This window comes from Corapipo altera, unplaced genomic scaffold (assembly GCF_003945725.1).
Source record: "Corapipo altera isolate COAL_440 unplaced genomic scaffold, ASM394572v1 61411, whole genome shotgun sequence".
Lineage (NCBI taxonomy): Eukaryota > Metazoa > Chordata > Aves > Passeriformes > Pipridae > Corapipo > Corapipo altera.
The window spans coordinates 16,431,289-16,457,143 of record NW_020884875.1 but is presented as its reverse complement, the minus strand read 5'-3'; the positions used below and the strand labels follow the sequence as shown (position 1 = coordinate 16,457,143).

Below are 25,855 nucleotides of genomic sequence, written 5' to 3'. Positions count from 1 at the left end.
TAAATCATCCTTTATTCCTAGTGTTTCAAAATGTTGGGAAAAAACTTCGGCATGCATGGTTCTGTCTTGGTCCTGCTTGTTCTTTAAGCACACAGTGATACTTACACCACTATCTCAGTTGAATCCAAGATCTCCAAATCCTTTCTGCAAAGATTTACCTCCAGTTACAGTAACTGTCTCATGTAGCCTCCGTTTGACTTTCCCTTGGCAGAAAGGAGCTACTGAAGAGTTTCATTCATGTAGTTCATGTTACAAACGTACAATGTACCTTCTGTTTATTTTTCAAATGTACTCACTGAACCAGCTTACATGGTGTCACATTCACTGACTTCTCTTAGAAAAGACATGATCTCTGCAGATCTGCCCAAAATCAAACAGGAAGGTTGTTTCAAAGTTGTGATTGCTTGCCATTTTATGTTGATATGTTTCAGCTGTGAATGACAAGGGTGAAAGTGAGACTATTGAAAAACTCATGCTTTCTGTTTTTAGTCTGTGGTAGTGCTCACCACTGTTTCCTGTAGTTATGTCTTTATTCAGGAGTCTCCAAAATCCAGTACAGTCAGTATACATTTTGTTATCTACTCCCCATCTACAGACCGTACCAGCATTTTACATGAACAAGTGAAGGAGAACATACTCTGCCTGTCTCATACCAAGTCTTAAGGCAATAGGTAAACAGAAGTCCTCAAAGAGAGCATGGAGGCACAGTGGAGACATTGAATTCCTTCCCTCTCCAGAGACCTCTGCCCTTTGCATTTTGGTTCCACCTGGTTGTCAAAGAAAAATAGGAAGTTGTCTTTTTTCCTATTTGTGTGCTTGAAGCTGGAAAAATTTTAGCTCATTTTTTTCTGCCTTTTGGTGGAAGACTTTGAAGAGAGATAAAAAACTAGATAGGCAGAGAACAGAATGGTGCCATCCCTTCCTTTGATAGGACTTAACAACTGAAATAATGAAAAAATAGATATTCAGAACAGAAATCTATCTTACTGCTGTTTCAATAGGTCAATAGGAAAAGGAAACTGTTCTCTGATACTTCTTTCCAGCTAAAATAAAATAAATATTGAATTCACCCGTTCTTGCTTCTACTCACCTAATAGGACTCGAACGAAAACAGCAGGGTCACCCTTGGTTGCCACATCTGGATTGGACTGAGGTTAACAGCTTTTTTTATTACTCATGTTCACTACATATGCCCACAGAAAAAAGGGAGAGATGTGGATTGCAGTGGACGACTTTAGACATGGAAGCTTTTCAAAGATGATTTTTTTCTATTATATTGTTCCTTGAGCCTTTTCTCCTCAGTAATGTAGCATGACATTGCCATCAATTGTTAGTACTGTGCCAAAAAAATGGCCTTTGGGAATGCAGTGCCTCTGTATTCTTCTTTGCTTTTAACTCCTGTGCATCCAAGAGAGTCATTACCATGACTCCCTCCCACAGTTCCTCTAGTGACTAGATCTATAAAGAACATATGAGGAAGTTTCAAGCATCATGTTTCTTCTGGGCAAATTTTGGCATTGGTTCTATATCTCATATTTTGCATCCTTAATTCTAGCATAGTAATTTAAATGAACACGAACACAAAACCTGTTTTTTTCCAGTGACCAATCCGGGAAAAAAAAATAATTAAAATCTCATCCCATATAACTGACTTTACATCTATACAGAAGGATCAGATCCTTGGGAGAACAGAGGTAACTGCTTCTTGAGTCCATACAGTAATTGGCATCAGGAATAGCAGTTCCTAAAGGCAACCAGTCAGTAATTTGCTGGTACATTTCACAGCCATTTGCTTATACCACAAGACATTCGAGCCTCAGGCATCCTGGGTTCTGCAGAGGACTGTGAACAAATCTCTTTTTCAGAATCTGGTCCCCCTATTTCTCCTCCTTCCAGCTCTATGAATTCTTCCTAGCTGCCTCGAACCCTTTACACTTCAGTACTGAAGTAGTTTGTGCTTCTTTATTTTTGTTGTTCGTGGGGGTTTTTCCTTCCTGTTTTTCTATATTACAGCAGCAGCATCATTAGCAGGTCATTGAGAACAAAGGAGAGGCTGCCTCTGTGTTCCATTTAAGTAACTACGGGGAACAAGAAAAGGACAAAAGGCTCTCCCAGATTGCAAGCCTGGCAAAGTCAGTGCTGAGATGACTATGCTGGCAGGCAATGCATGCACCGTCCATTCCATCACTGCAGAAGTGGTACACGTTCTTCCAAAACTTTATTTCAGAGCCCCATCCACAGACCATACAGTTTATGATAGCTCAGTCAAATGATAGCACATCTACAGAAACACTTTACAAACCTATTTCTAAAATCTAATGGGAATCAGTCTTTGCCTCATCCACCAGAATGTCCCTGTTTCACTGTATAAAGGAACGATGAAGGTTGTCAAATAAATGCCTGGGTAACTTCGGGATAGAAAGAAGGATGACTTTTTTTTCCTTAATTCTCCTCTTCCAAATCCTTCCAAAAGACCAAACTACTTGAAGCAGAGTTTCCAGACTTTTTCAGACACAAACCAACACATAAAAATTTTAGCTGTAGGATATCTAAATTACCAGCGTTTCTAGTAACTCAAAACCGTCTCTTACAAAATGCAGCTAGTTTTGGCAGCTACCAGCTCTGCCTACAAATCTGGGTAGAGGGGAAATCCATTAAGGTATCAAGAGTAAGAGCTCAGCAGCATGGCTGTAGGACAGTTCAGTCTGTAGTAACAGTGAAGCTATAACCAGTAGACTGTATATACAACAGCTAAGATGAACTCCAGTAAAACTTTAATGCCCTACCATAACATAATAATTTTCTTTTTGTTAGATATGTCAGAGAAAAATGCTATCTAAGGCACTCGGAATTCAAGACTAGAAGCCTCAGAGATGGTTTTTGAAATGTGAAGGTGTGTGATAAATTTAGCAGATGGTTACACAATTTTTAAAGAGATGGATATGCCTTTTGTGCATATGTGCAGGAAAGATTCCTCTTGCCCACCCTACAAAAGCTTTCCGTCCTGCTAATATGCTGTTGAACACTGGCATCCAATACTTCAGCCGTATAACATGAAACAGAAATACCACTACAAAATTTAGAGACTGGGGAGAAAGCAGCATTTCATTCCAGTAAGTGAAATTATCATTTTACCCTCCTCTGTTATCAAAGTTAACATTTGCAATTGTGCCACTAAACAAAGATGGCTAAATTGAGCAGCACAGGTAGGAAATACAAGTATTTGTTATTAGACAGATGATCATTCAAACAGGATTTACCTTATCAGTCATTTTTTCCTATAATGTCTTCTAAACTGCAGAACATCTCACAAAAGCAGAAAAAGTAGAACCACATAAATAGGGATTTCTTTTACTTTGCTATATTTTGCTTATAAATATCATATTAAATTCATATTAAATTCCCTGTTATAAAAAAATTGCTGTTAACTTACATCACAGTTGGAAAGTATAAACAAGCTTCAAAGCAAAAATGTTTTGTAGGAATTTTTCTATTACTCTCTTTAATTGAAAAATTTTAACCACCACAGCACAACACAATATATTGTAGAACTCCTATTAAGCATCAACAAAATTGCTTTGCTACAGTAATACAATAGCAAATAGGATTCAAGAGAAGTAATCTAATTTTTATCTAATTCTAGTAGTTTGATTTTATCAGACCTCAGTTATAGCTGTGGAAATCCAAGTCATAGCATTAAAGCATTCTACTTCACAAGCCAGCAAAAACTGAAGTACTTCAGATTCTTCCTTGCTATTTTTCAGATGAGAGTGAAAAAAATAATTTTAATGTATCCTGAACAAACCACTTTGTGTGTGTGCACACATGAGTGTGCTCACCCACAGCCTTCAGGATTTTTGAATATACAGAACAGTTACTTTGCTCTTGTACGTATAAGGTAATAGAAAGAGCATGGTTCTTCCTGTCCTGTGGCATTCTGTGCTCTCTTCTTATGGACATTCAATTTTTATTTGGTTGGTTTTTTGTTGTTTTGTTTTTTGTTTTTTGGTTTTTTTTTTAATCCTAGGAATACCACTGCTGATTCAGTTAGCCAGTCTTTAAAGGGGCTTCACTATTCCTACATAATTCACTCTTCCTCACACAGACACTGTAAGTGAAATGGTCATGAATGCTGACATGCTTTTTCACTGGAAAAGATATATCTGTCTCTAACATCAGGAGAAAAGGTTTTACTGGAGTGAGAAACTGGTGACTGAGAACTGTTTATGTGGGCAACAAACAATCGTGTTTTGGTGTCCACCTACCTGATTCAGTTCATGGCAAGCTCCTGGTTTCCCAGAACATTGCACACCAATGTATTCTCTCACATACCTGAAAGGTTCATAACAATACCTGTCATGGATCAGAAAAATGTGGCTTTTCAGGAATTGTAAGGGAGCAGAAAATGTCCTCCTAGGCCAGTTGCTTAGCCAATCCAGTTTGCAAGGGCCATAAGGTCTTGAGATGGGAGGCATGGAACTGTAATCATGACAATGACTACACTTTTTACACTTACATAACAGGTATTTTATAGCACCTTACAAAGGTTAGAAATCATTCCAGTGCCATTCAGAACTTCCAAAGTCAAGATCTTTTTGCTGAAAGGTAGAAGGGGAAACAAGCCATCTTTTTGCATGAATGTTTTAAAATAAAATTGCAGCTCTTTAATCAGCAAATTTCAAAGATCTTGAAGAATCCATTTTACAGAAATAAGGGAGTTTATTCATGGTGTCATAACAGGTCATATCAGATCCAGGCAAAGAACAGACATTTGCCTCTATAGCATTGCATAGCATCACCTATTCAACTACAAAGCACTCCTATATGTCATAGTTGTTCTGAACCTTCATGGAAGACCATAAAAGCATTCTTACCATAGAACACAGTATTTTGATACTAAGCATCAGTAATTAGCAGCAATGGGTTCATCCTGGCTGGATGCCAGGCACCCATCAAAGCTGCTCTATCACTCCCCTCCACAAGTGGACAGGAGAGAGAGAATATAAGGAAAAGTTCATGAGTTGAGATAAGGACAAAGAGAGATCACTCAGCAAATACTGTCACAGGCAAAACACACTCAACTCGAGGATATTAACTGAATTTATTACTAACAAAAACAGAGCAGGATAAGGAGAAGTAAAATAAAATCTTAAAAACATCTTCCCCACATCGGTCTCTCCTTCCTGGGCTCTATCTCCTCCCTCACAGCAGTACAGGGAGATTGGGAATGGGGGTTACTGTCAATTCATCATTTGTTCCTGCCACTGCTTGGGGGAAGAAACAGTTCTCCATGGACTGCTCCAATGTGGGTCACTTTTCCACGGGGTACAGACTTTCAGGCACAGTCTGCTCCAACATGGGACCCCACAGGGTTACAAGTCCTAGTAGGTAACCTGCTCTAGTCTGGATTCCTCTCTCCACAGGTCTGCAGGTCCCTGTCATGCGCCTGCCCCAGCATGGGTTTCCCATAGGCTCACAGCCCTATCTCGAGCACCCACCTGCTTCTGGGTGGGTCTCCTTCACAGCCTGCAGGTGGATATCTGCTCTCCCGCTGAATTCCATGGGCTGCAGGGGCACAGCTGCCTCACCACGGTCTTCACCACGGGCTGCAGGGGAATCTCCGCTCCAGCGCCTGGAGCACCTCCTGCCCCTCCTTCTCCACTGACCTTGGTGTCTGCATTGTTCCTCTCACATATTCTCACTTTGCTCTTCTCTGAGTGCAATTACATCTGCCCCAAACTTTTCCTTCTTAAATATGTTATCCCAGAGGTGCTACCACGGTCACTGGTAGGCTCAGCCTTGACCAGTAGTGGATCTACCACGGAGCCAGCTGGCATTGGGTCTGTCGGACATGGGGGAAGCTTCTGGCAGCTTCTCACAGAAGCCATCCCATAGCCTCCTGCTTCCAAAACCTGTCCACACATTAACATTAGGTTATCAGCTGCACGTAATTGCAGAAGGCAGCACCAATCTTGCATTTTGCAAATCTATCATTAGTTTCATTTTTTCTTTACAAGACCAGAAAGAGCCTTGATGTTCTGAAATATGTCTGACAGCACCCACCACAACCCACTGCCTTTAGAGAAAGAGTTGTCAATTAGATATACATTCCAATTGTCACAGCTAAGCAATTTCTGAGACTAAAGGGATTCTGAGTGATTTCATGGTACAAGAAAAGACAGACAATATAACACTTAAGAAAACTTATGTTATCAATTGAGGTGTCACATAGTAATTGAAAAGATTTCATTGTCCACTCGAAAAAATAAGAATAGTCATGCAAAGGCTTCAGTGAGACAAAGATATGTGTGTCTCAGCATGTAAAAGACTGGGTTTGTAATGACAAAATCTTTGGGTCCATATAGTCAAGTTTTTTTGCAAGTAGAACCCTAGAAACAGCAGTGCTCAATTTAAATTGGATTTTGAGAGGGCTCTTTTTTCTGTGGCAGACAGTCAGAAATCCTGCTGACTGTCCAATTTACAAGGAACAGATGATGTCATTTTGATAAAGCTCTCCTCTAGCTTCACATACCCAAGTGTTCAGACAAATTCAGACTTTCTGCTTTCTGTGAAACATCCAAAAAGGTCAGGATCCCAAAGACTGAAGGGAAATAAAAAAATAAGAAATGCAAGTACAGTATTTATCAAGTTTGCATTTTAACATTAAGCTATGTGACTGTCTGTGTGTATTATCTGTTGTGTTCAGGAAAATACAGCATATAATGAAGTTTCTTGATTCCTATAGGAATAAAATAATAGGATTGAAAATCATATCAACAGACAAAATGTTGCAAGCAAAAGGACAGTATTTATTTATCTCTTCATTTATTTATTTATTTTAAAACACGATTATGTTGTGAGAACTTTATTTTAAAAGACAGACCATAATATATTCAGTCAAAATTAGGCTGTTACATTTGAACTCTAATTTTTCATACACATAGTGAAAGAAATTTGTATTTAACAAATAGCTATTATTAATAGATCCTATGAAAAACATGTTCAAAAATAACTGCCAAAATCTCTCTTTAAATATACAAAACATCCTTGCTGTGCTGCAGATATCTTTCCTAAAAGCCAAAAATATCTAAGTCAATAGCTGAGTCCCTATCAAACCCTACTGAAAACAGTAGTGACATAGATGTGTAAAAGCACTGTACAAAGTAAGTACAGCCTTTGTTTGTCTCAGTACTGAATATATCTGTATTTGTTTTAAAAATGTTTTATAAAAACTGTTATTATTGAACTTAGGTGCAGAAAAAAATGAGCCACTGACATTATCTCTGTTTACTAAAATGTCTCCTTTTCAGAATGTGAATCTCTTCTTATCATTCAAAGGGAATTTTACCACTTATTTCAATGTGAGCAGGTGTGGTAGTTTAAAAAACAAGCTGGGAATTGAACTCCAAATAAGCTGCTCCTCTTGCCCTCACCACCCTCAGGTGAGAGAGGGACAAAGGCAGAGACTACGGGCTGAGGTAACAATTTACTGAAAACAAACAGCAGTGCAATAAGAAACATGCAGTAACAAAAAAATATTAATGACAAAAGCACAGAAAAGGTGCTTTACACATGAGAGGTGTTCACTACTTTGACTTAGTTCCATGAGGCTGCCAAGACAAAGGCCAGGTGGTGGACGCTCTCCATAGGTAGCACCACATAGCCTCCTGGGAGAAAGACAAGGTTGTGGATACTCTCCTCAGCCAGCATTCCCCATCCCTGAGCCCAAGAAAAAAAAAAACTATGACAAAAGCCAGACTGTCTTTGCTGTGCCACACTGGCCGTTTCCAGACTGCTCTGCTCTGCAGGTTCAATTCTGTGTGGTGCCACCTCTTTGGAATTGCATCTCAGTTGCAAGTGCAGTTTTTTTGGAGCCACATCTTGGCTGTGTTCACTGCTTTTCAGAGTCCACAGTGCTGGCCCCAGCAGCTTCCCCAGGGAAGAAACATAATGAAAACAGCATACCTCCCATGTACGTGCCTTTTGTTCTTCCCCCTGAAGCCGCATCCCCCGCAGATGAAGTGGGTGGTACAGAACAGCAATTTAGCCACACCCTCACAGCTCTAGGCTCCATCCCTCTGCCAAAAAGCTAGGACAGAAACTTTTCTTCAGTACATCCTTTCATAATCTCTCTTGGTTTTCCCCCTAGTTCTATAATGCAAAACATTACAAAATCTTTAATACATTAACTGAAGAAATCAGAACTCAAGTACTTCAGTTTATGAGGACGGTGTATAGATTAGTTGAATGGAAAACAGAGTGTTCAATTAAACAAAAACCAATTGCAAATAATGCTGCATGCTTTTTAATCAACATCCCTCTCTCTTCATCTGCTGCCTTTATAGCCCCTTCTGGCATTTCTTCTGGAATGAGCTTTTTAAGAATGTGCGGTATCCTGGATCATCCACATATTCATTCTGAAAGCGAGAACTCAATACTCTCTGCCTCTTCTTCTCTCCCAAGATAATATCTGATCCATAAAATGTGTCTTCAAATCTCATGTCAGAGGCTGTAGACTAAAAACAGACACTAATTACACATACATATAACTACAATTTTAACTTTTCCATATTTTGGATGTACCATTCATTATTTAATTCTCTAAGTCTATAGTGTTCCTTAGAAACATGTCACTAACACCAGTTGGTAGTTTTGGCTTTTATCCAGAAACCACACAATCCTTCTAATTCTAGGTGAAAAAAACCCCAGCAACACAGAAGCAATGCAACTGTTGGGCAGGTGTGATCCTAGAGGTATCAAGTATTATTCACCACTTTGTGTGATTCAGAAATGTTTTAAATGCAAGGTACAATGGCATGGACCTCTGAAAAGAGACCTGCACACTGCCTAACTTGCAAAGAATCAGAGTTACCATTTGGTTATTTGTCAGCAAACTTTAAAACAGTTGGGAATCCACATTAACACAGCAGTGGGGCAACAAACAGCAAGCCACTTGGCAAAAACCAAAGGCAGAATATTTTGGACTGACTTTCACTGCTGGAGTAATGGAAAAATTCCAAAGATTAAGAAAAGCATCATTTAGAAGGAACTGGCTTAATTTCTTCCAATAGACAGAAACAGTATCATAAGTTGTGTTTAACTTCCACTATGTTCAGCATGAGGAGGGGAAGGAGGTGTTGGGCATACTTGTAGGACTAACCTACATATTTCTAGAATTGGAGGCACTAGTAGAAAATTGTGCAAAGTAGTAGAAAATCACTAGCAGAAAAACAGAAAATGCACTAGCAGAAAATCATGCAAAGAAAATCATGCACTGGCTGTAGTGTGTTTTACTCAGTTGACCAAATTTAATGTTTTTAAGCTATAGCTAACTCCCCAATGAAGTTAATGGTGTCAAATAAAAAAGAAAGAAAGAAATATTGAGTTGTAAAAATACATTTAAAAACCAATAGCTTAAACCCAATTAATATTATCCTGAATGAAATGCAACAATTTGCATTCTACAGAGCATGCAGTTAATTAGAGATGGTTCTTCCATGTAGTCTCTAAAACAAAAAAATGGCAATAGTATGCTTTCTGAGTATAATGAAAAACCCCATTAAATATAACCAGATGGTTCATTTAACATTTTCCAAGACATCTATCTTAACCCTAGACAGTCAGAACACTGAAAGATTCCTGCACTTATCCCAAATTCATCAACAAAAAGGTTTCTTAATCAAGAATATCTGACCACTGCATTTTGCATTAGAAAGCAGTGCCCTAAGACAGGTAAAAGCAGTCACCTCCTCTAATAAGGAGGAAGTATGGAAGAACTTTCCCTTTTCAACCTTTAAGTGTCATGCTCTTCATGAACCCCAACACTTTCTCACATGACATACATACATAAAAATTACATACATAAAAATGGTGGATGTTGTTTGAAACTGCAGGAAACTTTAAAAAGTAGCAAAGATTTGGTTTTAAACAAAGACTAGTAAAATGTCTGCCAGTGAGCCCTGCTAGTGAGTCCCGCCAGTGACAATAATGAGTTCTGATCAGTCACGTTGTTTCTTACATGAACTTAAGTGCATTTTTATTAAATTCAAGGCTTTTAAAATCACAAAGGTCTGAGAAGCTGGAGAGTTTTTTTAAAAATTATACATGTTATAAGCACACTGAAAGAACAGAATGTCTGTCAATTCGAATGTTTACTAACTTGATCATTCATGATCTGACAGATGATCAAACATGATGTCCCTCCTAGGAGAAAAGAATTATGTTTGACAACCGCATTTGCCTGTACTGGAAGAACAACTAACCATTCTCACTAGCAAATGGACACGTCTCCTAATTGCGCTGATTTAGCCACTCTTATTAGTATAGGCTCACAAAACACTTGTCCAGCTTAAACTGAAAATCCAAAATAAAGCCAAGTACAGTGTTACTGGCATTTTAAGCATATATATATTATAAAGTTATTATCAGTAAATACTCACAAGACGTGCTTTTACTCTCTTAGGAAGCTCTTCGTCTAGTGTATATATTTCTTCTCTCTTCATTACTATTTGAGAACCATCTTCAAACTCAACCTAATTGAAAAAATGGGTATTTAAAAACAAAATCATAATTTAAATCTTGCAGCAAGTTTCTGGAAATGTCTTCACATAAAAATACATATGTAAACAGAAAAGATGTATATAAAAATATTTTACTATCTATTTTAGGGCAGCAAAATTAGGTTAAAACATAAAAAAAAGTTATTTCTTGGGAAATGCAACACATTCTTAAATTGAAATTAATATCTAAGCAAAGAGTCTTCAAAATCAGCACTGACACAAATACAATAAATTAAAATTTGTTAAGGTTAGGAATGTTGAACAGTAACAGGACAGGCAGGAGTGACATATTAAAATGTCTTCGTGTTCTTTTTGTCTCTAATTTTCTATTTGCTTCTAATAAATAAAAAATTAATTTTAACATCCTGTGATTCAAGGTTGAGGAAGACCACGTCAAAAGAAAGTGTGAGTGACAACTACGGACATACCAGCTAACAGAATTTTATTGAATCTGATGGAATTTCTTCTAAATGCTCTGTTCAGAAGATGAAAAGCTTTATCATGCTTACGTTTAGATTTAATCCAATATGAACCCCGTTAGCAGAAAATGAGAAAGGAAATGTAACTAGGTGTGGGGAATGTTAAAATGCTGAGGCTTTGAAGCATTTAAGCTTTTTCAGTAGCTGCTGATTTTTTTTCTATTTTAATACTTAACCTAACAATTGTGAATTTCAGCTATTATCTGTGACTGCAGTTTTAGCTCCTACAGAAACTGTACTTTAAAGTTTGGTATAAAATTAGAAGAAGTCCCATTCCACATCCTTCCTTGACTTTATGAGACCATGTGAATGTCAACAGAACACTTGACTAGAAAAATAAGTCCAAATACAAACATAAGAGAACAATGACTTATCAAAAGTATTATTACAGATAAAACTGAAAAATCATGCATTTGATCTTGTAAATGGACTGGGTTTGTAGTTTAAAATTAAAAGCTTGCCATGACTGGATATGTCAGATTAATCGTGAACAGCTGAAAAATCAGATATAATATATCCATTCTCAAAAGCCAGGATACACACTATGATCTATTAGCTTCTTTAAAAGCAATTTCTTTCACTGCAACTAACAGGGACGCACAAATCTGGTATGCATTTAAAATGCACAGAGTACACGGATGAATAACAAAGTCACAGAAGTCATCCTTGCTCTTCTCTGTTTCTGTTACTAACCTCACAGGCCTAGTCTGTCAGCAGTATGTCATAGGAAATTAACAGCCAATTTGCCTTAAGCTTGTTCAATAAAACAATGGCAGATTAGGTATTTTTCACCAGGATGCAGGAACAGTCTTTCTGCTATTCTCGCTCCTTTCCTTACAATACATTTGGTAGTACATTTTCACATAATACAGTTGGTAATAATGATTTTTGCATCACTAGTGGAAGAACTGGGTAGGAAATGAAGTCTGCCACTCCATGCGATCATAAAATCCACTCCTGTATGGTCAGTGTATTTGTTTTCACTTGTAGTATGCAGTAGGATGAAACTGCTTCATACCGGAAAATCTGTCATGCTTCCACTATGAAATATATTGCACATTTACAATGAAGAGTAACTGGAAGTTATGCTTTAATTCAGCATATCACACTGGATATAACTTGCCTACCCTTGACAGCAAACACAACAAGAGCTTCTCTAAGACTTTCAGTAGTATCATGATTCATGCAAACTATAAACCCACCATCTCTAATAGCTTCAATTTAATTCAGTTGCAGATCCTACATTTCAAATCATCAATTTTATCAAGCAAGTTATTTTATTTAGACTTCTGCTGCTGTACTGTGTCTGTGTAGTACGTTATTCTCTCCATGAGATTTCATTTTATTAGACCATCATAGATTAAAAGGAGAGTTGAAACTGTTAGAAAGCAATTAATAGAGTGAATGGATAATTTAATAATCTCAAATGAAACTCAAAACTTATTAGTGAACCTCAATATCAGAAATGATCACAAAATCAATTTAGAACACATTAACAATTTCAGTTGAACACCTGCTTAGGGATTGTGTAGATGTCAAAGGCTGGCAAATGTTAAACTGGATGACACCAATTGTAGTGCATTGTGTCATAACTCCTTCATGTTCAAGTATCGGCACATTTAGTACAAATGTTTCACAAACACAAGGAAAATTCACAGATTTATCCAGGTTTGCCTTATTAGATCTAAGAGATCACTCAAAAGGCTCAGTAAGAGTCTGCCAGAATAAAATTGGAGTATGCATGGACCCTGGGAGCTTTCAGACAGACTGCAGAAAGATCATAGGAAGAACAATTAATATGTCTTGAAGTTAACCTTGCACCCGCCACGTCATAGACTTTCTGTAACCTGTGCCACGTGGCAGCCTCCTCTCCATCCTGCAGACTGAAATGCTTGACTGTCTCTACAGTCCTACGTGTTGCAACCTGGACTGCCTCTAACCTTTAAACTTTGTCATTTCCCCCCCATGATAGAGGTTGTTACAAGGCAATTTACAGTAATCTCCCACACGTCCGTTATACTGAGGAAGTCTAAATCTTGCTGAATCTCCAAATGCTTATCCATTTTCTTTAAACAAAATTGATTTCATCATGTTGTTCAAGAGGTCTAAAATAAGACAAAGTCATTTATGTCATATTCCTTCAAATATGAAAGATAACAACATTCATCTAATCTACGTCACAGTATTCCTCAAAGACCAACTGTTCATAAGACTAAATTATTTGAAGACTAATGTTACTATAGAACAATAATATTCATACTTTATAAAGAACTTTCCACCTTCACAACATAACACAGCTGCAAAATACAAGGGAAGAGCTAAGATTCAGATCCCCTCAAGGGATTAGGCATTTGAGGACTCAAGTTCAATTGCAAGTCACTGGGAAAGTGAGAAGGTCAATGGAGCAAGTCATTTAGCTTTTCTGTGCTTTAACTCATCTACAGATATAATAGTAAATTTGCCATTTTGGTACAGTAATGTGAGGCCCTTTGATGAAAGGAGTTACATAAGTGAAAATTATTACATATATATATAAATGAAATGTATCTAGATTCTCATTCTTTCAGAAGTGCTATTATTATTGTGATTGTTTTATTGCAGTTTCTACCATTCACCTGGGTACTCAAAGCTGCTGACTGATTTCTTCTCAAAGGCAAGCACATAAAAAACCAATTATTGTGACTGAAATCAGAAGTCAGCTTTTTAGCCTTGCCTTCACTGTTCGGTTCCCTTTTGCCTTTGCTGAGGATACAACGCTCCTTAGATTAATTAATTCATAAGTCTCTCAGAAAAAAGCAAGTGGGCCTATTTATGCTCTTCTTTTTACTGTCCTCTCTTCCATCCTCTTATGAAATGGTTCATTGTAGGCACATACCAATATTTATTTTATATCATTAATCATACAATTACCTGACATAAAAGTAAATAACCTGCAGAAAATAACAAATATAATGTTTCAATTTTAATGTTCCACCTGTTCACCTGATTTCTTATTAAACAATTTTATTGATTTTGTAACAACAAGTGAAACTTCAACTCCCAAAGAGTGCACAGCATTTGCTACTGGGTTAGACAGTTTTATATACTAATTTAAATGCATTAAGAGTTACAATAAGAGTTCAAACTTAAGCCCTCTTCATCTTTGAAGGTGTGGCTGGCCACTCCAATGCTAGAGCCAGATGAGCAATTTACAATAAAGACATCTGAAAAGCAAGCATATGGCAATAAATATAGATACTCACCTGATACATATAAGTTGTGTTTGTTCCCAGATACTTCACATCATACACTTTTCCATCAGGCCATTTCACTTGGACAACCTCTCCCTCTGCAGGTGGACCCAGCCTTAGGCAATCTCTGCTCTATTTACAAAGAAGGATGGATTCTCCAATCAGTGAGTGAGCCACTGCACTAAAATTAGCAGTAAACTGCTTTTTACAACTTGGTAATTGGAGGAGATTTATTACCATGTGTGTTTCAAGTTTTATAATCCTACTAATAGGCTAATGCTAATGTTAGCCTTCATGAAAATGAAATACTGACCAAAGAAACACTCTCTTTTAAGCTTGATGTTACATTGGCAAGGCAACATACGCATAAATCAGATAGCTACCAGCAACTGTGATACACTTCCAGCAAAATTAATTTCTAACACATATTGAAAATAAGAATCACTAAAGGGCAATTGCATATGTGCAACACTTTCTCTTTTACATATTCAAGTAACACGTTTTGTTAACCACAGCACATTTTTGTTCGATGTTAACTCTGCTGACCAAAACATACATGGATCAAACCATAAATAGTGAGAACACCAATGAGTTCTTTGCTTAGCTGAAGGAGAAACACTGAAAGAATCCAAACGCTGACAAAGAAAAATTTGGTGGAAAATTTTTTTTCCATAAGATATGAAGCATCTTTTTCTGGTGTTTTGGCCAAATTTTGTGCCTGACTTGTTCAGCATGTCATAGCACCAGTAACTGCACCATTAATGGTTTCTTTTGCCCCATATGGCTCAGTATGACCTAAGTGACTCATTTTCAGAGCACACTGACCAGACACCCATAAGAGCAACTGTCCGCTTGAGGAAAAAAAGCACCAGAAAAGGATTGGGTCATATCTGGACTCACCAATTCTTTGGAAGCTATCTCTGCCAAACACTCATGTCAACAAAGGTGTCTCTACTTCATAGTGACTACATCATAAGACTAGTCATGTAAATCAGCACTAATTAGTGATATTCTCCTAGGTGTGAGAGGATTTACTCAGAGACTATATTATCTGAGCTAACTGATAAGAGGTCTAGATGGGAAGAAAAAAGATAAAGACAAGGACTCAGGTATAAGGACTTAGTGAAATAATCATCATGACAAAGAACTTAAAATGTGGGAGCAAAAGTGCACCACAGTGATTCTTACTGGGACATTACCTTGTTATATATCATTCTAGCCAAATCCAGCCTTTACAAATGGATTTTAACCACATGTATCTTAATCCATGAACTTGATTCAACACAGGATAAAAGAAACTAAAAGCTGGATTTTCACAGAAACACACTTTCCTCCATGTCAGTACATTCTCTGTCCCTCCTCGAGTGCTGTGTAAAGCAGACAGATTTAAAGTATGCCCTCTGTGTTTGTCTGACAGAGGTTGCTGTGACAAACACAGAGATATATATTTGTTCAACTTCAGCATATATTTGGAGTAGTAGATGGCATTACTGTATTACCTCTCCCAATATTTCTAGGAGAGGGAGGGGGAAAAGGAAAAGATGGCTGCTGCAGTGGAATAATTATGACTTCACAGGGGACAGGGATTGCTAAATACTATCATAGATCTGACAATAAATTAAATGAGACTGTATTTTTAATGCTCTCTTCTCAGTGATGACTGTCAAAATGGTTACCGTCATTATGATACCTCTTCCACTATCTATTTCTTGCAAAAGTGCAAAAAAGGTTCTTGGCTAAGTGTCTTGAAACAAACTTTTAAAATGCATCATGGAATAGAGAAAATTTCCTGAAAACAAACAATCTACCAACAATGTCAAGCCTAACATTAATTTTCCAAGAACAAAAGCCCAGCGTGAATTGCTCCCTTTGCACCTTGCACAAGAAAAAAATCTCACAGCCTCTCTAGAATAGCTAATGGAATTGCTCATACGGAAAATTGGAGTTCTCATGCAAATAACTAGACAAATAACAATCCCATTCTTCATGTATCATCGCAATGTCTTAGTCTAAGAAACAATGTTTGGGAAACTCATACTAGTTTTTGTTGATTTCTACCAGAGCTCCTACCTTTTATTTTCACAGGAGCATAATCATTTCAGATTCTCTTTTTACTGTACAAATAATTCTTACAATTTTCTTCTTGGGAATGATTAGACACATTTCTTAGACTGAGGAAATTGCAAAAATGCAACCTCACTTTTCTCAATCATATAATGAAAAGTCAGACAGCAGAATATGGCAATCCTTCAAACATTCCCATACACCAGCTGCAAATAACATATAGTGTAAGTTCAATCTACATTCAGCTTACAAACCTGTTCAATTACATACCGTATTTTCTTCTTCAGAGAAATGGACAAAATCATGCCCAACTGTACTGAAAATCCTATTAACTTAAGTGCCCAGTTTCACATTCCCACTATCACACAGCTCAGAGCCCAGCTCCAACCATGACTAGCTATCTTTAACGCTGAACACTTCAAGGCCTCCCTGGGCAATCAGTCCAGCATTCATCAACCCTCACTGTGAAAAAGTCTTTTCTTAAGTGAAGAAAAATTTTGTGTTGAGGAATTCCCTGTATTTCAGTTGGTACCTGTTGTCTTTCATCCTATCACTCTGCATCACTCAGAAGTGTGTGGCTTCATTCTCTTTACTTCCCTCATCCCATATTTATACACTTGGATAAGATTTTTCTGAGTCCACTGTTCCGTAGGCTGAACAGTCGCAGCTCTGTCAGCACCCTCATGAGAAATGTTCCAGTTCCTCCATCACTTTCATATCCTTTTACTGCATTTGCTCCTCTTCATCCACGTACTTCTTGTACAGGTGAGCCCATAACTTGACATGTTATTGCAGATACAGTCTCATCAATATTACATTTACAGCCATTCAAAAAGACACTCTATGAGTAAAAACCTGTAAATAATAATACTTCTGAAAGTTTTCTTGTGTAATGAAGGTGGTACTTTCTGGGTGTAGAAACATTTATTTTGGGATTCATTTTATGCACTAAACTAATATAGTGAGCAATCTATTCACAATAGATGTTGGAAAAATATGCTGAAATACTGGGTTTGTCTTCTATGCTGTCACTTAGGAATTCACATGTACAGCACTCCAGATAAGAAGACATTTCTTCTATTTTTCTTCTGATATTCCCTTGTTTTTACCAGAGAGGTTGATATGGTTCATTTAGGCTGGAGAGAGAATTTGCAAATAACAAATCCAGTTGCAGTGGCAGGATGGTGATGGTTGACACAGACTAGGAACAACCGTGAAGTCACACTAGGAAAATAAAAGGAAGCCTGCACCTGAAGCATGAACTCAAATCCAGGAACTTGAAACATTGCAAGATTCCCATAATTTGAATACAGCCATTGACACTTGAAGAAAATATCTTAATTTTTAAAAAGTGTAAACAGATATGTTCAAATGTTTTCCTAAATCAAGGCTAAAAAGTATAGGTATTCTGGTGTAATTGATATTCTGGTTTTATGAACTACTGAGACTATTCTCCCAAGCTGTAAGAAAATGATGCACCTTGGATATGTTTTGCTGGACTATGAGGTTATTAATTCAGCTATTTCAAATTCAACAGTTATTTTCAAAGTTATAAGAATGTAACAGACTTTTGACTTCTCTTAGATTTGATCCAAATGAGCCACAATGAAAACAAATATCTACCCCTGAACCTCTAGGCGAGGTCAGAGGAGCGAAGCTCCTCCTACTGTAAGTGTAGGTTTGTGTCTACTTGGTGAAACTGAATAGGTACAAGTCTGTGGCCCTAATGAGATGCAACCCAAGATCCTGAGGGAACTGGCTGGTGCTTTTGCTAAGCCACACTGTCATATTTGAAAATTCACAGCAGTCAGACAGGGTTGCCAGTGACTGGAAAAAAGGAAACATTATGCCTATTTTTAAAATGAGGAGAAACTAGAGACAGGAAAATACAGGCCTGTGAGCCTCACCCCTGTGCCCGAGAATATCATGGAGCAGATCCTCACTGAAGAAATGTTAAGACACGTGCATGGCAAGGAGGAGATCCAAGACAGACAGCATGCCTGACCAATCTAGTGGCCTTCTGTGATGGTGTGCTGGTTCTGGCCAGGACAGGGTCAATTTTTGCAGTAGTCAGGAAGAGGTATGGCTAGGGCCCAGAGGTTATTCTATACCACCTCATGAGGGCAGGGGAAAGGAGGGAAGGGGGGGCAGGAAGAGGTGGTTTTGTGTGAATTATTTCTTTTCTTGTACCCTCTATCATTAGCATTGTTATTGTTACCCTGTCTTGGGACTGGTGCTCTTTAGTATCTTTATCAACAACATAAACACTGGCATCAAGTGCACCCTCAACAAGTTTGCCGATGACATCAAGTTGAGTGGTGCAGTAGGCACAACAGAACAAGATGCCATCCAGAGGGACCTTGACAGACTTCAAAAGTGGGCCCAAGAAAACCTCACAAAGTTCCACAAGGGCAAGTGCAAGATGCTATACCTAGACTGGGGCAATCCCAGACGTGAACATAGACCGAGAGAAAAACTTTTTTTGAACAGCCCTGCAAAGAAGGACTCATGGATAAAAAGCTGGACATGAGCCAAGAGTGTGTGCTCACAGCCCAACAGGCCAACCATATCCTGGGCTGCATCAAAGGAAGAGTGGCCATCAAATCGAGGGAGGTGATTCTGTCCCTCTACTCTGTCCTCGTGAGCTACAACTTGGAGTAATGTGTCCAGCACTGGGGCCCCCAGCAGAGTAAATATATGAGTCTATTGGATTGGGTCCAGAGGAGGGTCACAAAGATGATCATCTTTGTGAGGAGAGGGCTGGAGACCCCTCCTATGAAGACAGGCTGAGAGACCTGGGGCTGTTCAGCCTGAATTAGATAAAGCTTGGGGGAGACCTTATAGCAGCCTTGCAGCACCTGAAGGAGACTTACAAAAAAGAGAGTGAGCAACCTTTTACAGGCACAGATAGTGACAGGATAAAGGGGAACACTTTTAAATTCTAAAAGAGTAGGGATTTAGATTAGATGTTAGGATGTTGTGGATGCTCAATCCCTGGAATTGTTCAAGGCCAGGCTATATGGGGCTTTGAGCAACCTGGTCCAGTGAGTGGCATTCCTGCCCATGGTAGGGGAGGTGGAACTAGATGGTCTTTAAACTCCCTTTCAACTCAAGCCATTCTCTGATTCTACACTCATTACTGAATTCAGAGGAAAGAGAAAATGCTGTGGTGCAATTCTTGAAGTCAACAGAGATAAACTGGTTCATATCTTCAGGAACTGGCTAAAAGAAGCCTGGAAGTTAAATCAATACTATAAAGGATACAGTAGCCTTTCATGTCAAGATTACAGTAGAAAAATGTGAAATCATTCTGTGACTACAAATATCAGTCAATGTTAATTTACAGAGTTCTCTGGCCTGACAGAAAGCTAGATAGTGAGGAAATCTTAGAAAATATTGGCATGGCCAAACTAGAATGTTTGAGTATTTAATTAAAAAAAACACAGAAAGTTTTCAGTTTGAGGGATTTTTGCCCTGTGAGGAAGGCAGTACTTGAACAAAAAAGATGTAGAGACTGCAAAAAAGTATTTAATAACACTTTAAAAAAATTCTTCTCAAGTTCAATACATAAAAACCCAAAAAGCTCTCAAAAACATTTCTTAATATTCTGCATGCACAAAATCTTCACTACTTCATTCCTCCTGACTCTAGCAGCAGGAAAAGTTTTAGCTTGTACTTTTCTGCCTTTCAACAGTCAGCTTATAGTTCAGTGTTTGATCTTTATGGAGCTTAAATGGAATCACATCCTTTCAAATCTGATTCAGTCTTTGGTGAATGTAGAACATAACTGGTGAAGAAGGGATCAATTAATTTAAAAGTATTGTTCATAAACAGTAATATATTATTTAATAGCATAGCAATAACATTGGTCATTGCATCTCAAGAACATGTTTGAAAATAGGAAAATGTGGCCCATATGGCATCTTTTAGAGGAGGTATAAAGCCTACAGTAGCCAAATGTTTAAAATTGCTGCAGAAAACAACCATATTCAAATAGAAAAACACCAATACTTGTCTATTCAAATCAGGGGTCAACTCCATCAGATCACCTGGCCCTTGCCAAGTTTTGATGATGTGATCTACCCTGACTCAAGAGACGACAGAAGAGTTGTGATGATGAAGATGCCCAGTTCTATCCTGCAGTTGATAACCTAGACTACTAAGCTTGTTTCAAAAGCTGCTTTTGCCTCCCAGTCATGCTTTTGCATGAGCATTCTGCAGGACTCCTCCGATTAGGATGAAGAAAATCAATATTCACTTTGATCAGATCAGAATATTTTCTGTGGGTGATTACTAAATGCAGTTCTCACCTCTGTGCTCCTGCAGGGGGCTTACTATCGTGGAGAAGGATGAAACATTGTAAGGTTAAAGAGATTCACAATCCATACGTAGCAAGTCTGAAGACCTTTCTCTGAAGCTATAAACAATACAATAAAGAATTGAGATTTCTTTTTCCATGTATAAAAAGATATATGTATAAAAAGATAAGACAAACAACTTGGAAAGGTGTTGAAGAAAAGTAAATCCATGGCATACAGTATTAAACGGAAATATTCTCTGCAAGTGGTTCCTTCCTGAAGATCACTCATATTCACCACTAACCCATCTGAATAAGTATAAATTTTTCTCTTATAGCCCTGTTTGCAAACCTGAGGTTTACATTCATCAACTGGCATAATTTAAAGTAAATTTTTAGACAGGCAGAGTAGCCTCTTCCTTTTCTGAACCATTTCATTCCTTTGAAGTTTGTTAAATAACTTTCAAGTCTACCATACCCATAACATGCTTCCACCCATTTCCATGGGGATGACTAGAAAATCCACAACACAGAGCATTCAACTGTCATCAAACATTAACCAAGACAGCAAACATAATCAGGGTGGCACCTCTTTTTTCAGAAGAGTGTTTTAACTGCATAATCCCAATCCCATGAACAATCTCAGGAGTTACCATTTTATTTTCCTCAACACTAATATAATTGTTTATCTTTTTAACTGGTAGACAAAGCCCTGAACTCAGAATATTCTGTGAAATGATCCCACAGAACTCTTCCAGAAATACTGTGTAAGAATCCATTTCACTGTGCTGCTACAGGTTTCTGTACTGGAGAGTTCTTCCCAATTCCCCTATGATGTTGTCCACGCAACCTGGTGAGATGGAATGGCAAAATGCAGAAGGTAAGCAGAAGCTTGGCTTCAGCCCCACAATGTGCCTGTTGAAACAGATCCTTTCTGTATTGTTCTATCCTTAGTGTACAGGGGCCTTGGCAAAATATTTTAATCCTCCTCCTGCCAGACTGAAAGCTGATAATCTGGCCCTGAGGTTTCGAAGATGAAAGAGAAAGAGATACTGAAAAGACTGACGAGAGAGAACTCGGGCTCTGTAATTGCAGCAAACTTGGCCTTCCTATCCTCCATATCTACATATACTCTCAATCATCTTGTGTTTGTTCACAGATTCATACTTATTGTTAAAATCAAACTGCGAAATAGAAACTGTTCATTTTCCATCATCCCCTGCATTGTTTAAGTAAATAAGAATAGTTCAGACCTCAGTATCAGTCTATCAAAATACAATTTGCATGGAGCAAGCTATAATAATGAATTAATTCAACCTTTACCCTAGAAATGTCATGGTTTTTGAAAAATAACTTAAAATTAATGCATGGCCTCCAAAACTGAAAACTCCAAAACACCTCTGTCCTCTTACAGTTGAGAAACTGAAATTCATTTCACAGTAAACTGAATTCATAGCACGTTCATTTCAATTTACAGCAAACAAGTATTCTTGTGTTAATCACAAAATTAACAGTTACTTCTCACAACAGACAAAACATACTAACTACATCTGATTTTCACTGGTAAGACTTCAAGTGGGTTTCTAGTCCCTAGATTTAAAACATGCAAAAGTAGGAAAAATCCAGGCCTGATTATCTGGCTTGCACAGCAATGGTCCTCATGCTTACTCCAGTTAACCTCCAGTTTCTAAATTTTCCCCTTAAATTAGGACCTGAGTTAAATTTACTATCCCATCTCATTGCTACTAGGATACTTATGATGAGATAGTGCTATCTCTACCAACAGAAACCAGCTGAAGATGGTTTGATGGGAAAGAGTGCAGAACTAAGCACAGGGTGACCACACTGTCAGGAAGAGTTAGCTCCTGCTGAACCAACCCAGGAGAGAAAGGGGCTCCTGTGGCAGGAAAGGTATGGCTGAACAGTCCTGAGAGATGGAACATCTGCCTTCCCAAGGCCATTCTGCAAAGGCACTTAATGCAAGTTGTCTTCTGTGCCTGCATTCCTTCAACTAATATTAACATTCAACAGAGTGCTAGTGATTAAGCTTCCACAGTCCCACTCACCAATGATCATTTCATAAGGAGCACAACTGATGCAATCACAACTAACACCTCCAACTAAGAAAATCTGGCCATACCAGCAAATAACATAACACAGCTGGCAAACAGTGGATAATCTACCAACACCACTAAAGTGGAAGTGGAGAAATAAATTGTGGAAACTCTCTGAAACAACCACTGACCTCAACAGATTGCCAAACTGCGTTTTTCTTTCAGGAGCTGATAGCATACACTAGCACATTTTTAGAAACACAAAATAAGGCTTCATATGTTCCAAGACAATTTGAATTAAGAGGAGAGGGGTAGCTAATTTGCCACAGTCAAATTTTCATCTAAACAGGAACAGTAATTTGCGCAGTGCATTAGCATTTGAAAGAGAAGACTTAATTCCCAGGAGAGCAATTCTGGGTTTGAATTAAAATTTTCTGGTGAAATCACCAGATTTCCAGAATACTTTCTGTAATTCAACACATTTAACCTTGAATCACAGAATTCAGAGTATAAAAATACTTTTAATTTATGTATGTTAACCTTAAAATATTACTGAATCTTCTCTTACAAAATGAATATATACTTTCATAAAAGGAAACTGAAGACAAATTGGATCACGCATTCTTGAATAAATCAAAACATCTTACTTTCCATCCAGTTGCATTTCCTTTCAGCAAAGTATTAATAACACAAATACATGCACATTGCTAATTGACAGAAGCAGAATTGCCCAGAAAATCCAAACACATTGCAGAATGCAGCTTAAGATGCCCAGGGTGGTACTGGGCATCACAATAAGGTGCAGTACAGAGAACATTGACAAAGCCTTAATTTGAGGTACAATATACTTTTATGGGACAAAACTCAATGTTCAACAGTAGGAAGCTGAAGTTGCCAAGGATATCAGGATGTCTGATTTGCTATGAAGAGCTGCTTTTATAGTGCAGCAGAAAATCCTTGCTTATGTTTACATTATAGTCAGATGAGACTGAGTCCTACACTACTGCCTCGTATCCTGCCCACTTGTATATTGGCTCCCAGTAAATCAGTTACGGTCAGATGACTAAAAAGAGTAGCTCATATGCTGCTCCTGCCCCTTCCTCAGGATGTAATATACTCATGAAGGAAAATGCTTCTTCTTCCAACACTTCCTCCCCTGCATCCCAGCAAGTCTAGAAATAATCTGTTTCTGAAACACACAACAATTAGCATAAATTAATAAATCAAAAAATCCTACGATTCTTGGATTATCTCAGAAAAGAGGTGGGAAGTGAAATATCACTCATACTCCACTCCAAGCAGACCCACCTCATCTCAATAGTTCCTGTACAATTCCAAGAATTTCACTGCGTTCCACCAGGCTTCATTGCACCTGTACTCATTGTGGTCTCAGACAAGGACATACACTCTCTTTGCAAACACAAGAAGCACTGTATAATATATCTGCCTCTCACATCCCTCACTGCAAAGTCAGACATCTCACCATAAACTGCAAAGCAAAATCTTCCATTTTGTTTCTCCAGCTGAGCTTTGGGGGCATTACCCGGAACTCATCTAAAACCATTCTTGATAAGGATCCATAAAGCATTCCATCACAAAGTGGAAAGGATATTATACAAGGAAATGTTGTCAAGATAATACTTTTATTTGAGGCCTATATTCCATTGCATATTATTTTTTTATGCTTATCTACTAAGTTGCCTGTCTTTCTGCTGTAATAGGAAACAAAAAAAACAAGAGCCACAGAAAAATCATTCCCGTTCCCCATGATGGAGTATGCTGAAAGTTAAGTCCCTTAAATCAATACAGTTGTAGTACTGTAAAACAAGTTTTAGATTAGAATCACAATATTGCATCTTCAGGAGTTAAACAGTGAAATGAACCCCTCCACTCTGCAGTCTCAGAACTTAGTCTCTGTTTTTGAAACAGTTTGATTTTAACTTAATAAGACCACAGGTTTAAAAACAGGAATTAATTGAGCTCGTATTCAGAAGATGCAAACAATTATGAGCATGTAAAAAGTACAGCATTCTGTGTTTCAGCACTTGTAAATCTAGTGCAAAAGTTCACAGTTAAAAAAATGAGTTAAAATAAATTTCTCTGTTCACATGAACTCAAAGTAAATGCTTCAAAACATATATACATATTTAACTTATTGGAGTATTTCACAGATGAAGAATGAAAAATGCTATACAATTTATACAGATCTACCAAACCAGGAAAAGAATCCTAAGATTTTTTTTCCTCAGAGACCATGTCATGTAGCTCTCAAACTTGCATTCCAGAATTTTTTTAGAATTGTCTGTCAATGATCAGACCACACAAATTGCAGAGTAGTAAGTTCAACTACACAGAAGACAATTTTCTAACGTTGCAAAAAAAAATTGTACCAGCCCAACATGAGTAGCATATTATTCAGCTCAGAGACTCAATGTTGTCCCAGCTAAGAATTCTTTTTAAGAAGTTGCTAAACTTATGATAATTCACTACATCTCTTTTCCCATGTCACACAACCAGGTCGGAGGACTTTTTGACCAAGTTTATTTTAAATCTATCCTCTAGTTACCTTCAGAAATACATTATTTTTCTATTTCACATTCTCAAAAATCACTGGTGATCGTGTGTGGAGTGCATTCAAAATCTACAGATTTCCCATTAAGAGTGCAAATTCAACAGTTCTAATTTCCTTAGCAACTTTTACAGATTTGCATGCCATTATAACAAAACTGAACAATAAGTTATTATTGTATGTCAGAAGTCTAATGGATATTTCACAGATAAAAGGAGGCAGGTAAGCACTACTATTTAAAACTTTGATTTGAACAAGTAGACAAGCAGAAATGAGTTGTCAGAAGAGATAAAGAGAGAAAGGTATATAGAAGAGAAACCACTGGAAGAAAATGCTGGAAACTACTCAGGAGTTTAGCCATTTATAATGCCAGACAAGGTTGATAGATGAAAAGTTATATACATCTACTTTGTAGGACAGGTTTTCAAAAGAGCACAGCATCCTTTGGAAATTACTAGCGCTAGAATCAAAAGTTCTATTTTTTATATACAGGTGGACATTAATGGACTGTCAAGACTTATGTACTAGTCCAGTATTTCCAAATGTCCATTGTTCAAGTTTTTCAAAAGCAGTAGCAAATGTATTAATATATATAGAAATTGA

General features: G+C 37.7%; 1 protein-coding gene across 5 annotated transcripts in view; it reads right to left on the bottom strand.

The window, feature by feature from the left end:
* Window positions 1–8,289: 8,289 nt before the first annotated feature.
* KDM4C (lysine demethylase 4C) overlaps window positions 8,290–25,855 on the bottom strand; it is a 260,368-nt gene continuing 242,802 nt past the window's right edge. For all 5 annotated transcript variants that reach the window (XM_027634433.1, XM_027634438.1, XM_027634437.1 and 2 more), the window contains 3 exons: window positions 14,281–14,400; window positions 10,440–10,532; window positions 8,290–8,516 (listed from right to left, as the gene is read on the bottom strand). In XM_027634433.1, the coding sequence (XP_027490234.1) occupies window positions 8,340–8,516; window positions 10,440–10,532; window positions 14,281–14,400 (390 nt within the window). In that variant the 3' untranslated portion in view covers window positions 8,290–8,339. The remainder of the gene's footprint in view (window positions 8,517–10,439; window positions 10,533–14,280; window positions 14,401–25,855) is intronic.